Source organism: Danio aesculapii, chromosome 17 (assembly GCF_903798145.1).
Source record: "Danio aesculapii chromosome 17, fDanAes4.1, whole genome shotgun sequence".
NCBI classification, from domain to species: Eukaryota; Metazoa; Chordata; class Actinopteri; order Cypriniformes; family Danionidae; genus Danio; species Danio aesculapii.
Genome location: NC_079451.1, coordinates 10,065,680 through 10,079,825, shown reverse-complemented (window position 1 = coordinate 10,079,825; position 14,146 = coordinate 10,065,680). Strand labels below are relative to the sequence as shown.

General features: G+C 37.0%; 1 protein-coding gene and 1 long non-coding RNA gene across 2 annotated transcripts; one reads left to right on the top strand and one right to left on the bottom strand.

The window, feature by feature from the left end:
- Nucleotides 1-2,190: 2,190 nt before the first annotated feature.
- Nucleotides 2,191-13,103, top strand: marc1 (mitochondrial amidoxime reducing component 1). Its single transcript, XM_056476766.1, has 7 exons — nucleotides 2,191-2,511; nucleotides 3,065-3,232; nucleotides 3,875-4,040; nucleotides 6,321-6,461; nucleotides 6,536-6,597; nucleotides 7,584-7,655; nucleotides 12,319-13,103. The coding sequence occupies exons 1-7, from the start codon at nucleotides 2,261-2,263 to the stop codon at nucleotides 12,431-12,433; spliced, it is 975 nt and encodes a 324-aa protein (XP_056332741.1). The 5' UTR covers nucleotides 2,191-2,260; the 3' UTR covers nucleotides 12,434-13,103.
- Nucleotides 3,330-11,560, bottom strand: LOC130244376 (uncharacterized). Its single transcript, XR_008839231.1, has 2 exons — nucleotides 11,424-11,560; nucleotides 3,330-4,656 (listed from the first exon to the last, which is right to left on the bottom strand). It is a non-coding gene; the product is annotated as an uncharacterized LOC130244376 (long non-coding RNA).
- Nucleotides 13,104-14,146: the final 1,043 nt, after the last annotated feature.

Genomic DNA, 14,146 nt, shown 5'->3' with positions numbered 1-14,146 from the left:
GCGAAAAGGACCGACATCATACCACCCTGTAGCATTCGTTTAAAAAATGAAATGCAGCCATACGTACCTCTGGCTACATAATTCGCGGTTTTATAATTCTAAGTTTTCAGAATGAGCTTATGTTGGTAGGATCCCACAAGAACAAATAGTATAGTAACAAAGTAAATACTACAGGAGTTTTGAACCATACCATAGTAAAGTACTTCAATGATTTGTTGTGGTAATTCTTTGGCTGCTATGGTAATACAACAACTACAGTAATATGAACAAATATTACAAATAAATATAAAACTACAAACCCAGTACTGTAGTTTTCTTCATCTATAAGGTATATTACAATACACAACAGTTTACTGTAGTAAAGAACCAAAAAGTAAAGTACCAAAGTATTCTACATTATTTATTAAAGTTTATCAGTTCACTTCATGTAATACGATGACTATAGGGTTGTAAATCCTATCATATATATACTACAGTATAATACATTTTACTGTAGTATGGTTCAAAAACACTATAGTATATACTATAAATGAATTCTGTAGGCTATATTTAAATGTAGAATCGGGCGTTTATTTGATTTTAACCCATTTAGTTAATTATTTTAAAAGTATTGTTCACCCTGAAATGAAAATTCTGTCATGATTTACACTGCTGGGCGACGCGGTGGCGCAGTGAGTAAAGTTGTCGCCTCACAGCAAGAAAGTTGCTGGTTCGAGCCTCAGCTGGTTCAGTTGGCATTTCGGTGTGGAGTCTGCATGTTCTCCCTGCGTTGGTGTGGGTTTTCTCCGGGTGCTCCGGTTTCCCCCTCAAGTCCAAAGACATTTGTTATAGGTGAACTGGGTCAGCTAAAACTGTCCGTAGTGTATGTGTGTGAATGAGTGTGTTTGGATGTTTTTCAGTGATGGGTTGCAGCTGGAAGGGCATCTGCTGTGTAAATCATATGCTGGATAAGTTGGCAGTTCATTCCACTGTGGCGACCCCAGATTAATAAAGGGACTAAGCCGAAAAGAAAATGAATGATTGAATGATTTACACTGCCTGAGGCATCAAGACATTTGTGCTGCCCATTACATTAAAAACCACAGGAGAGGACACATTCTTCAGCAGGATAGCGCTCCTTCTCATACTTCAGCCTCCACATCAAAGTTCCTGAAAGCAAAGAAGGTCAAGGTGCTCCATTGGCCTGCCTACTCACCAGACATGAACATTTTTGAGCATGTCTGGGGTAAGATGAAGGAGGAGGCATTAAAGATGAATCCAAAGAATCTTGATGAACTCTGAGAGTCCTGCAAGAACCCTTTCTTTGCCATTTCAGATGACTTTATTAATAAGTTATTTGAGTCATTGCAGAGATGTATGGATGCAGTCCTCCAAGCTCATGGGAGTCAAACACAATATTAATTCTTTTTCCTCTGCAACATGACTTCATATTTTATACCAGTGTTTCCCAACCCTGTTCCTGAAGGCACACCAACAGTACACATTTTCAACCTCTCCCTAATCAAACACACCTGAATCAACTTATCATAACATCAGAAGAGACTCCAACACCTGAAGTTAATGGGTCAGAAAAGGGAGACATACAAAATATGTACTGTTGGTGTGCCTCCAGGAACAGGGTTGGGAAACACTGTTCTATACTGTACATTATTTCTGTTAAGTGACAAGACTTTTGTCTAAACAAAGTCAGACCTTACTGTCTTAATTAAATAATTAAAAATCAAGGCATGATCATATTTTATTTTGGTAAAATAATGTAATCTAGAGCACTTTGCCTTTCATATAAGCCACTTTTGATACCAATTATTATTATCGGTTGTTCCTAAAACTTGGATAGGCGACAAGACTTTTGTCAGGTAGTGTAGCTACTCACCCTTTACCTGTTTCAATTTCTTTCCTCTGTTCGACACAAAACAATACATTTTGAAAAATGCTGGAAAATCAATGGTTACAGGTTGTCAGCTTTCTTCAAAATAATTTATTTTGAAAAAAGAAAATTGAAAAACTGAAAAAAGAAACTCATTAAAAATTTGGAACCGCTTAAGGGTGAGTATACTAAGCAAATTTTTAACTGTGATGTTTGAGAGGGAGAAGCATGTTATGTCATCTTCCAAAAAAAGTTTAAAATGAGGGCAGGTCCCTTTAAAAGTACTCAGCAGCAACGCGCCTTTTCATTGGTTGCAACTTGCAAATTGATACTGCGCATCTGAGTGCAGGGAAAGTTCGTCAGTCCCCACACACGGGAATTATTATCACAAACATGGACCTCAAAGAAGTGTTTACGACAATCTTTGACCAAAATCGGAAAGTCGCACTATACGCCGCAGGCACAACGGTTGCAGTGCTGGGACTCGGTCTCGTGTTTAAATACATGCGTCGGGAGGAAAAGTTAACTCGAGTGGGAGTTGTAACTAAACTGCTGGTTCATCCGCTTAAGTCTGGGAAAGCAGTGTCGGTGGAGGCAGCTGAATGCCTGCGAATGGGGCTGAAATACGGAGAACTGCGTGATCGGTGAGTTTGTTCTTTGAAAGCATCTTAGCTTTTCAATTTGAACACTGCGCAATGACTTGTACGTTACTGTTGCCTGCTAATTAAAAAGTAACCTTGTTAAGGAATATTTGTCGGTAAATTTTTTCACAAGTCACATTGGGTTTTGGGTTAGTAGGCTAAAATTCGTCGTGTGCAAGTCTTTTAACGATTTTAAAGCAGTTATGCAAAAGAAAGTTATGATAAAACCGTTTTAAGGAATTTTTGTTGTCTTATGACACACCAAAAACAACCTGACATTACTTTGATTAAATTTGAATATATTGATGATATAAACAGCTTTCGAGCTGTATAACTGACTATATTAAAATGTTACATTTTTGTCTCTTAAAATAAATCAAAACTCATAAATTTACCTGTGCGTAATTAACTTGTGTCTTTGAGCCTCATTTACAGGCTTCCGACGTGCGCAACCTCCACAACCGCTCCATGATGTCATAACAACATAGCAGAAACCTTTTTAAATATACAAAATATCACACAAAAAATAGCTTTTTCTGACCTTTTCTTTCTGTAGCCACTGGCTGGTCATCGAGGATGGCCACATGGTGACAGGCCGACAGCAGCCGCGTCTGGTGTTGGTGTCTTTGACATGTGAGGGTGGACAAGTGAGCCTCAATGGACCGCAGATGGAGGAGTTGAAGTTTACTCTTAACAAGCCCAGCGATTTGGTTGTGGACTGCAGGTTTACTCAAGTTTTACATTAAGTAGTCCTGAAATGTTTTTTTTTTTTTAAATTGTACTTAACAATACAATAAGTTCACACTTAGAAAAAAAACGGGTATGATTGGACTTTTAATGTCTTTATTTTAAACACTGAAACTGATCTGCTTCCAAGTGAACCCTGGTGTGGTTCGACTGAGATATGAAGATGATATAGACCAAAAGCATGATGTGATCCCACCAGATCACATAAATAAAACAGACTGCTCAAACAAACATTTTTTCACATCATTCTCAGCTAAACAACATACTATCACATGTGCGAACAGCATTGTTTGGTAAGATCTGTCTGACATATACATCTTAAAATCAAGTTTTTGTTTGAGTCTTTAAGTGTTAAGTCTTAGAAATGACACTGCTGAATAGCAAGCAAACCATGAATGGATAAATACATATTTTCTTTTGGCCTGGACCGAACAAACCAAGATAATCAAACCACTGTTGTGAACATACCATAAAATTCAGTAATGTATTACTTGGTGTGGTGTTTTGTAATGCAGTAATTTTACACATTACAAGTCATACTTTATATATGTAAACAAAGTTTTTTTTTTTTTAAGAATGAGAATAGATGTGACTGTGTGTAATTTGTTTTTGTGTGTAGAGTCTTCGGAGTAGATGTCCAGGGCAGGGACTGTGGGGACAAGGTTTCTGAATGGCTCACTCGATTTCTGGAATCAGACAAGCCTGTTCGCCTGGTGCATTATGAACCCGATCTAAAGCCCCAGAGGCCTCATGAGAAAGAGCCCCTCTTTCCTGAAGATGATAAGGTTTTATGGACAGTCTTACATGTCTTATGCTTTTTTTTTTTTTTTGGAAAATAGTGTTGGAAAGGTTTATTTATATAGAACCACATGAGATTGACAGGTGAATCGGTGAAGCGGCAGCAGCAATGCCATTTATGTATCGGTCTGTTGTGGTAAAGAAGTAGCTTAATCGAAAGGAAAAGGTCTTGATTTACTGGTCAATCTACATTTCTACTCTCACCTATGGTCATGAGCTTTGGGACATGACCGAAAGGACAAGATCTCAGATACATGCGGCCAAAATGAATTTCCTTCGCAGGGTGGCAGGGCACACCCTTATAGATATTGTGAGGAGCTCAGTCACCCAGGAGTAGAGCCGCTGCTCCTTCACATCAAGAGAAGTCAGCTGAGGAGGCTCGGGCACCTGGATGCCTCCTAGACGACTACCTACAGTAGGGAGGTGTTCCAGGCATGTCCCTCCGGGAGGAGGCCTCGGGAAAGACCCAGGACACGCTGGAGGGACTATGTCTCTCGGCTGGCCTGGGAACGCCTCGGGATCCCCCAGGAGGAGCTGGAGGATGTGTCTGGGGAGAGTGAAGTCTGGAGTTCTCTCCTAAGACTGCTGCCCCCGCGACTTGGCCTGAAAAAGCAGATGAAGATGAGATGAAACAACCCAATATTTAAGTTTTTTTTTGGTACAACTTAAATGTTTTATGTTCAATTGACTTAAATTTGTAAAAACTATTAAGTTAAATGAATCAAATTGTGTTGAGACAACATGAAGGAATTGTCTGTACCCCAACATTTTTTACAGTGTGGAATTACACCGTTTCATAATGTTATGGTTTAATCTATTTTTCAGCTCCATTTTTCACTCATTAACTGGCAGTCACTTCAGTCATATGCTGTTGTCTAAAGAAAACATTCCAGGATAGGTTTTAGGAGCTTTGGATTATACATGACCATTTTAAAGGGTGTTGAACGGTCGTATACAGAAAAACTAAGTGTAAAGGTTGTAAAACCCCATCAAGCTATCAAATGTGGCCGAGGGAGATAAGAGATATTTTTCAATATCAGAGTTAAATGATCAATTATTGTTCTTGAGTGTTCTTAAAATATTATAAAAAGCTCAACAGCAGTCTGGTTTTTCTGTTCATTATACAGGTAAGTCATGGAAGTTCAACTTTTTAGTTGGCTTTTGAAAATCAGCAAGTCAGGAAAGTATATATTTGCCCAAGAGTAAGAACCCCGTAAAACAGGCCATCAAGGTTTGAAAAGTGCTTAGATTTTGTATAAAGTGCTTGAAACCGCTTGGAAAATGTAATTGAATTGTTTTCATACGTGTTATTTTTTGCATAAAATGACATCTCTGGAGTCTGCATATGTACCTGTAGTGTAATCTGTTTTTATAAAATTAAAATAAATCTAAATTTAAGATGACCGATAATCGAAACGCACATATAAAATGTGAGTAAATTACATATACGAGAGTAAATGATAGTAATTCAGTGTTGGACTTGAACAATGTTGGACTCAATGTTGAATTTTAACATTGCAACCAATATGTTTCCAAGAATACTATACTATAAATAGCATCTGATACAATGTGATGAGAGTTTAAATGTTCAGTCCAAAGACATGCGCTATAGGTGAATTGGATTAACTAAATTGGCCTTAGTATATGAGTGTGTGTGTGAGTGAATGTGAGTGTATGGGTGTTTCCCAGTACTGGATTGTGGCTGGATGGGCATCTTCTGCGTAAAACATGCTGCAATAGTTGGCAGTTCATTCCACTGTGGCGACCCCTGAAAAATAAGGCACTAAGCCGAATTAATTAATTAAAATGTGATGAAATCTGTATATGCTTGTACATATATAATTTGCTACACTTTTACAGCACTCAGAGTGCTGTAAAAGTTTGAGAAGTGTTTAAATTAGACTTTGGAAAAGGTGTAAGAACCCTGTTACCTGTAATGACTAGTTTTTTTTACTATAGAAACATCCCTCCTTTGAAATGAATAGGGAGAAATCTTAAATATTATGACATTCAAATTCTTTATAGTGTTATATAGCTTTGCTTCAACCTTTTTTCAACTCCCCAATTCCCTAAAACCATTCTTTGTGGTTGTTTTGTCACATCTCCACAATGCACAAAACTAGTACCATCATAGAATTATTTTAAATAACAGTTTTGATTAAAAAGTCATCATGACTGTGAATTAAAATAGATTTATTATGCTTTATGTCTGTGAGTTAGAATATTCATCACTGCCATTGTCTGATCTGTGTTTGGCTATTCTTCAGGTGGCCTACCCCGATGCTGCTCCCGTCATGCTCATGACTGAGGCCTCTATTGGAGACCTGAACAGCCGACTGGACAATGATATTTCTGTCTTTCAGTTTCGTCCCAGCATTGTTGTCAGTGACTGTGAAGCCTTCACTGAGGTATAATTGAGTTTAATAAACCATCACTCAATGTCAATCTAAGGTATTAACTATTCATGTGATTTATTAACCAGGATACATGGGATCATATTCAGATTGGAGAAGTGGAGATGAAAAGAGTCGTAGGTTGTGGACGGTAAGGTAGAATTAAAATACACTGTTTAATAGTAGTACATAAGTTAATGTTAGCAAAGTTTAGTTTGGCCAACATTTTTAGCCAAGTGACACCAGGAAAAATTGTAGAATTATCATGTATTAACACAAAAAATCTTATTTGTATGATGTATTCATTTTAATTGTATATTTATTTCTGAAATGTTCTTGCCATGAAAATAGCATTTACTGCTAAAAATTCATCATCGACCCAAAACTGAAAATTGTTTTATTAATTACTCTGATCATTATAAACCAAACTAAAAGATTGTACATGACTCTTTTCAGTGTTGTTGTTATTTGTATGATGAAATTGATGTTTGAAACTAATATGAATACATGTGATAAATTGTATGTTAAATATAGGTTTTGCCATGAATATAGCCAATGCTGCTGATCTGAAAATAAAACATAAACAAATAAATTACTCTGGTCAAACCTTTCATCTTTGGACCACAAATTAAGATATTTTAGATTAAATAAGTTTAGAAAAATTTCAAAAACATCCACAAACCAGACTGTATGCCTTTGTTGGTTGTATTGGAGTGTTATCAAGCTACAAGAATCCTTTTGTGCACACTTAAAACATTTGATTGAGGTGTCGGGGAGGGGGATCACAAGCGTTTCTACGCTGTTCTAAGCGTTTGTATGCGAAGAACGGGGACTATGGCATCTCTTTGGGAGTTCAAAACAGGTTTGTAAGGGCAGACTGGCGCTGGCGGGCACGCCCTTGCAAAACTGCCCAAATTTTCACTACCCGCCTACGTAATTTTTTACCCACAAAAATGAAATCAAAACCACCCAATCTGGCAACACTGATCATCGCCGTAAATGGAGCATGAGGGAACTCTCAGATTTAATTGAAATATAGTTTGTGTTTCAAAGAGGAATGAAGGTGTCAGGGGTTTTGAATGACATGAGCATTTTAAATTGAGTAAACCTTTTAATTGTATTTGTTAATATATTCAGATGCCTTTTTACCACTGTTGACCCTGAGACTGGAGTCATTTCCCGGAAAGAACCGCTCAACACTCTCAAAACGTAAGTGCACACAGACAGACAGTCTACATTACACTGGTGAGCATATGATCTGGGTACAATTTTTGGGCAACAAGTCCATTTTAGTCAATCATTTTCTTCTTGTGCCTCCTGCCAAAGTTTTTTTTTGTTAATCAGTTACGTGTTATCAGACTTGTTTGCCTCAAAGTTTTTCATTATTACAGAATCTGGAAAAAGAAATCACTTTATTATTCAACAGTAGTTTTCAGTTTGTTTATATGCTCGGCTTATAAAATTCTTAAAAAAAAAACGATTGGCCCCAAACAATATAAAAAGATAATGCACATTGCACAGTTTTATTGAAAATGATGTTTATTTTCATTGTGTCATTACATTATCTGAACAAAACTAGGACAAATTACATATGCACTTAATTTAATGCATTAGTGGTGTGCAATATTTATCATCTGCAATATAATTAGTGTTTTAACATCTGTCTTGCCATCTGTCACTCACTTTGGTGGAAAATATGCATGTTGAGAGTCCAAAAGCATTTGTTGGTATAATTAAGTAATTAATTAATGTAAATATACCTTTTGGTATATTTGTCTGTGCAACCAGCGCCATATGCATCCAGTCAAACAAACATATTAGGTACTTTTGCAATTATTTCATATGCCAAATTGCCATTATCACATGACCTACCAGTTGGGTTGCTTTACTTTAATTCATGAATCTCATCCCGAGGCCACATATTGAACTATGGCATAACAGCAGAAAAACAAACTATTGCTATACTATACTAACAGACTATAAAGCAAAATATTGTTTAATTACTCTTACTGAAAAATATATACATTTTTTAAAGGGTTAGTTCAACCATGGCATGATTTAGTCCCTTGCAAGGCATCCTAAGGGTGTACTCGTACTAGGCTATCCAAACCGTGCCCAGGAAGTGGTGTGCCAGAGCACGGTTTGGTTGGGTCAGCGTCAATGCTTCTCATTCACTTTGAATGGGTGATGTCAAGCATTGTCGAACAGAATTGTGGGTACGTCGGCGCCACTTCAGTGGCGTTGCTGGCTGCAGAAGTTGGCACTTTCTCAACTTTTCAAGTGTTAACGGAGGCATCAGCCAATCAGATCGCTGTATGCAAATACCCCAGCTCGGACAGTAGCCGATTGCTGACTAATTGGCTGAGACTGCTATGACGATCGCGTCAGCCCCAACTTCCGACACACCCTCTGTCAAGCGTTGACGCTGAAGCCCCATGTGAATCGGGCGTCATAGTTTAGTAATGATCATAATGTGAGTACACAATAAATCATTAGACCATTAGCATCTTGCTCAAAAATTTCAAAAAGAGTTTTGGTCATTTTCTTATTTAAAACTTGAACCTTCTGTAGTTACATCGTGTACTAATACTGATGGAAATTGTAGAAGTTGTCAGTCACACTTAGTACATGATGTAACCAGGGCTTGACATTGCCATTTTTACTAGCCACAATTTTGTTGTGGGGAAAATGTATTTTATATGCATAAATTTGACTTTGGCATGCTAAAATTACTTGATTTAGAATTTGTGTTATGGCCACATGCCTCCTCATTCATTAAACTTTTTTATTTGTGTGTGTATGAACTTGTTTAATGTGCATGAGCAAATGGTGTGTATGAACTTGTTTAATGCGCATGAGCAAATGGGTTATGGTTTCATAGTGTCACATTGCAATTCATTTTTATTCACAGGAATTTTCAGGGCTCAACACTAAGGATTTACCAAATTTATCTCTGACCACACCAAAAATAAACAAATAATTATTTCTTAGCCACAAATATTAAATGATATGTAAAAACATGCAAAAAATAGCTGCATACATGCTCTTTTTATTCAACAAAACCTTCCTTAAAAAAACAATTACATTTAAAAAAAATATATTGCCATGTTTCTCAAACTATGCACAGTAGCCTATTCTGTCCAGGCTAAAGGTCTCTCAGATCACTAATTAACACATACATGGAGAGTTAATCTTCTATTAAAGCAATGTTATTATAAAAATGATAATTAAACCATATTAACAAAAATAACTGTAAGCAAAAGAAAGCAGATGAAAAAACATACTGTGTGTGATAATGGAAGGATGATCACTGTACATGGGTAACGTTATGCACATAATCAGTTCTGTTCAAAGAATAGTTAAAAACAATACGGGCAGCCGCTGCTGCTTACAAAAAGACCTTTTTTAAAAACATCCGGAGCTTTTAGAAGCAGCAGGATTGTGGGTGCACGAGCATCACCTTTTGTCCAGTCTATTTCAGCATTTGTGTTTTGGGGCATGGTTGCTTTGGGCCAGGAAATGGGAGCATCACCTGTGTGCACGAGTAATCATCCTCTAATACGGTATTCACCTGCTTTCTTTTGCTCGCGCGAACACTATTTTTATCAGTCATGCTGCTTCACTATTCTAAGATGACATTTGCACACATATTGGGCTATCCTTATTGTCGAACCCTGCTTTTAAGAAAACTGTAATTTAAAAATGATCTTCAACCAGCCAAAATGGTGAGAGTGGTTGTCCAACCTGCCACAGCTAAAATCTACCCGCATTTGGCGGGTGTTAATGTAAAGCCCTGAATGTAACCACAAAAGAGTCTCGCTTTAAATGGCAAAATTGTCAACTCTTGAATTTTTTTAAGTGGGATGCTAACGGTCTAATACAATTTAATTATTTATGCTAGGCTAAAAGCGCTCCCATCAGACCCAAACTTTGGTTTAATTGGTTAAAAAAATGATGAAACTCAACTGTTTAATATAGGGGACTTTAAAATGAGTCTATTTAAAATAGAGTGATCCTTTTAAAACAATGGTCTCAAACTCAATCCCTGGAGGGCTGCATCTCTGCATAGTTTAGCTCCAACCACCTCCAACTCACACCTGCTTAATAGTCTCTAGCAGTCTTGAACACCTTAGTTGGATCAGCATCATTAGTTGGATCAGCTGTATTTGATTAGAGTTGGAGCAAAACTGTGCAGAGCTGTGGCCCTCCAGGAATCCAGTTTGAGACCTATGCTTTAAAATGATACTGACTGAGCTTTTATGTTGATGTCAGTGGTGTAACTTTTGAGATGGTCCCTAATTTACGACTATCCAACTTCATGTCGAATTAATATGCTTTTGATTTGCAGTATGTGTAATACAAACTATCAAAACAGTGGGAAACTTTAAACAGCACAAGGATGCAGCGCAGATCTGACCTTACTGATAAATAATAATAATATATATATATATATATATATATATATATATATATATATATATATATATATATATATATATATATATATATATATATATCCACTTGGCCTGCATTTAAATGTCTGAGGCCACACACAACATTAAGTTGCAACATTTAAGCTGCTTTCAAATGTACTTCATTTGTAGCACAAGCAGCCAACGGCAATTAATGTAATTGAAATTAGTGATGTGCGATAGCGCTAGTTCCCTATCTGATCCGATACCAAGTCAAATAAAGGCGAGTATCGGCGATGCCAATACTTTGCACAAAAATTACTGTTTAGGAAATTAAACTAACAAGTAGTGTACTTAAAAGTGTCACTTTATACTGAATACACGACATACGGGTTATTCTTGTTTATTGATGAAGAATTATCATACCAAATTACATATTTATTGACAGCATCTGAGCATGTATATCTTGAAATGCCTGGCTCAACATCTCAACATAAAGCAATAAACATTCACACCTTTTGGTTTAGTGACATGTTAATCCGGTCCCCTTGAAGATTTTTTTTACCTTTTTCCGTTTTATCATTGTCCCAAAATACAGCCACATCGCCACATTTTCTCCCTCTGTACATGGATAGTGCCTGCCTGCTGCACCTAAGGACTCTGAAAGCGATGTCTGTCTCACCCTAGCAGCACCTGTGACTTTCCTTTCCTCCTCTTCTGATCACCTAGTCATGACGTTTTCATATACGGTCACCCATATCCAATGACAGCGTGACTGAACAACATGTGCCAGGCCAGCGGACTGAGTGGCTAGCTAGCATGCTCTGCAGTTGTACAGTGCCATATTACGCACATGACTTGGCAGGCGAAAGAACAAGTAGTTCCGTCTAAGTTGCCATTATTCAGATAAGCTAGGGTATTTGTGGTTACTTTCCACTATATTTCTATTTCCAGTAAACTAAATATTTGCTCCAAATTATAGATATTTTGATAAGATAATCGATTCTAGAACATACAAAGCTGGTATCGGAGAGATCGATATTTTAGTATCGATGCGCACATCACTAATTGAAATATCATCCTGATTAATACGTACACTGAAAAAAAAATTCAGCAAAATTGCTGCAAACAATTTCTATATGGGTTGAATTTAAACGAATAAAATTTAGTAATGTTCAACTTAATCTATTTAAATTCAGCCCAAATAAATCGTTTACAAACACTTACCTTAAAAAACAAATGCAGTAAATCCAAGGAATCATCTTTGAATCATGTTTTTTTTTTTCCAGCGTAGACCAACTGATCAATCTGTCAACTTCTAATTAAAACAACTTATTATTGAATATTGTAGGTCATTGTTCAATAAAACTCTTGCTCTCTGCATATACAGTAGGGTAATGCCATAAGATTGTTAATTATCCACAGTTTTATCATCTTCTTTTTTTTCTTTTTCTTCAAAGCTATCGACTGACTGACCCCAAGCAGAAAACCTCACCAATATTGGGACAGTATTACACCGTCAAGAAAACGGGCGTTCTTCATGTCGGTGAACCGGTTTATAAAATCACCTATTGAAACAGGCCAGACTGGATACAATGCAGAATCAGATAATTAAAATCTAATGATTACAAGCAGACATGCCATCCTTTACATACAGTTTCTACACTAGAGTTAGTCAGTCATATCTTTCATCATTTTTCAATGAGTGATCATAAATAATGAGTATAAATACAACTAATATATAATGATGATTTTGTAAAGTTGTTCAAATGTTCAGTGTTAGGATTGGAGTAGATCAAATGTCATAGAGATTCCAAACCAAAAGGTGAATGTGAGTATTGCACCCAAAAATCAACAACAAAAACATAATTTTTGTGGGATATAAAAAAATAGCTGATTAATTCGTTGCCCCCCCCCCCCTCTCTCACACACACACCTACGAGCATCTGCAATTATTTAATCAAAAGCTAATGTCAGTATTATTTACTCTCAATATGATTTCACCAATCAGTCATTGATTAATTGAATAGCATTACTGATAAAGTGATGCTGAAAAGAGATCATGCCTACTGAACATAAAGCTTTTTGAAACCTAACCAGTATTGTTTTCATTCGGAGAACATCCAGTAGATGGCGCTATTTCTGTGGTTTGTAAATGACTGTAGACGTTCATGTTGACACTGCATTATTGTATAGTTGCTAAGCTAATTATGAAAGGAGCAAGAAAAATGTTTAAATCGGTTAATTGTAATATTACCATTGATTTTTTTTAAAAAAAGATTAAATCTATAAATACAGAATTTTCCAAATATTTTTTTTAGAATGCCTGTTGTCTATCATATATACTATAATTTCTTGTCTATCATATATACTATAATTTCTTCGTAGATTCATCAAGATTAACTAACATTGAAAAACATTGTTTATTGATTTCATCCAATGTCATTCATCACCCTCATATCTCATCTACGCATACACAGACACTCACTGGCTACTTCATAAGGTACACCTGTCCAACTGCTCTATCACTAACTTCTAATCTGCCCATCACATGGCAGCAGCTCAACGCATTTAGGCTTGTAGACATGGTCAAGACAATCTGCTGCACTTCAAACTGAGCGTCAGAATGGGAAAGGTGATTTAAGTGACTTTGAACATGGCATGGTTATTGGTGCCAGACGGGCTGGTCTAAGTATTTCAGAAACTGCTGATCTACTGGGATTTTCACACACAACCATCTCTAGGGTTTACAGAGAATGGTCAGAAAAAGAGAAAATCTCCGGCGAGTGACAATTCTGTGGGTGCAAATGCCTTGTTGATGTCAGAGGAGAATGGCCAGACTGGTTGGAGCTGAAAGAAAGGCAACAGTTACTCAAATAACCATTTGTTACAGCCGAGGTATGCAGAAGAGCATCTCTGAATGCACAGCATGTTGAACCTTCGGGCAGATGGGCTACAGCAGCAGAAGACCACACTGGGCGCCACTCCTGTCAGCTAAGAACAGGAAACCGAGGCTACAATTCACACAGGCTCACCAAATTTGGACAATAGAAGATTTAAAAAAGAGTTGCCTGGTCTGAGTCTCGATTTCTGCTGCAACATTCGGATGGTAGGGTCAGAATGTGGCGTCAACAACATGAAAGCATGGATCAATGATCCATAATATCATGTCAATATGGACCCACATCTCTAAGGAATATTTCCAGTACCTTGTTGAATCTACAGTATGCCACAAAGGATATTTGAAGGCAAAAGTGGGTCTAACCCGGTACTAGTAAGGTGTACCTA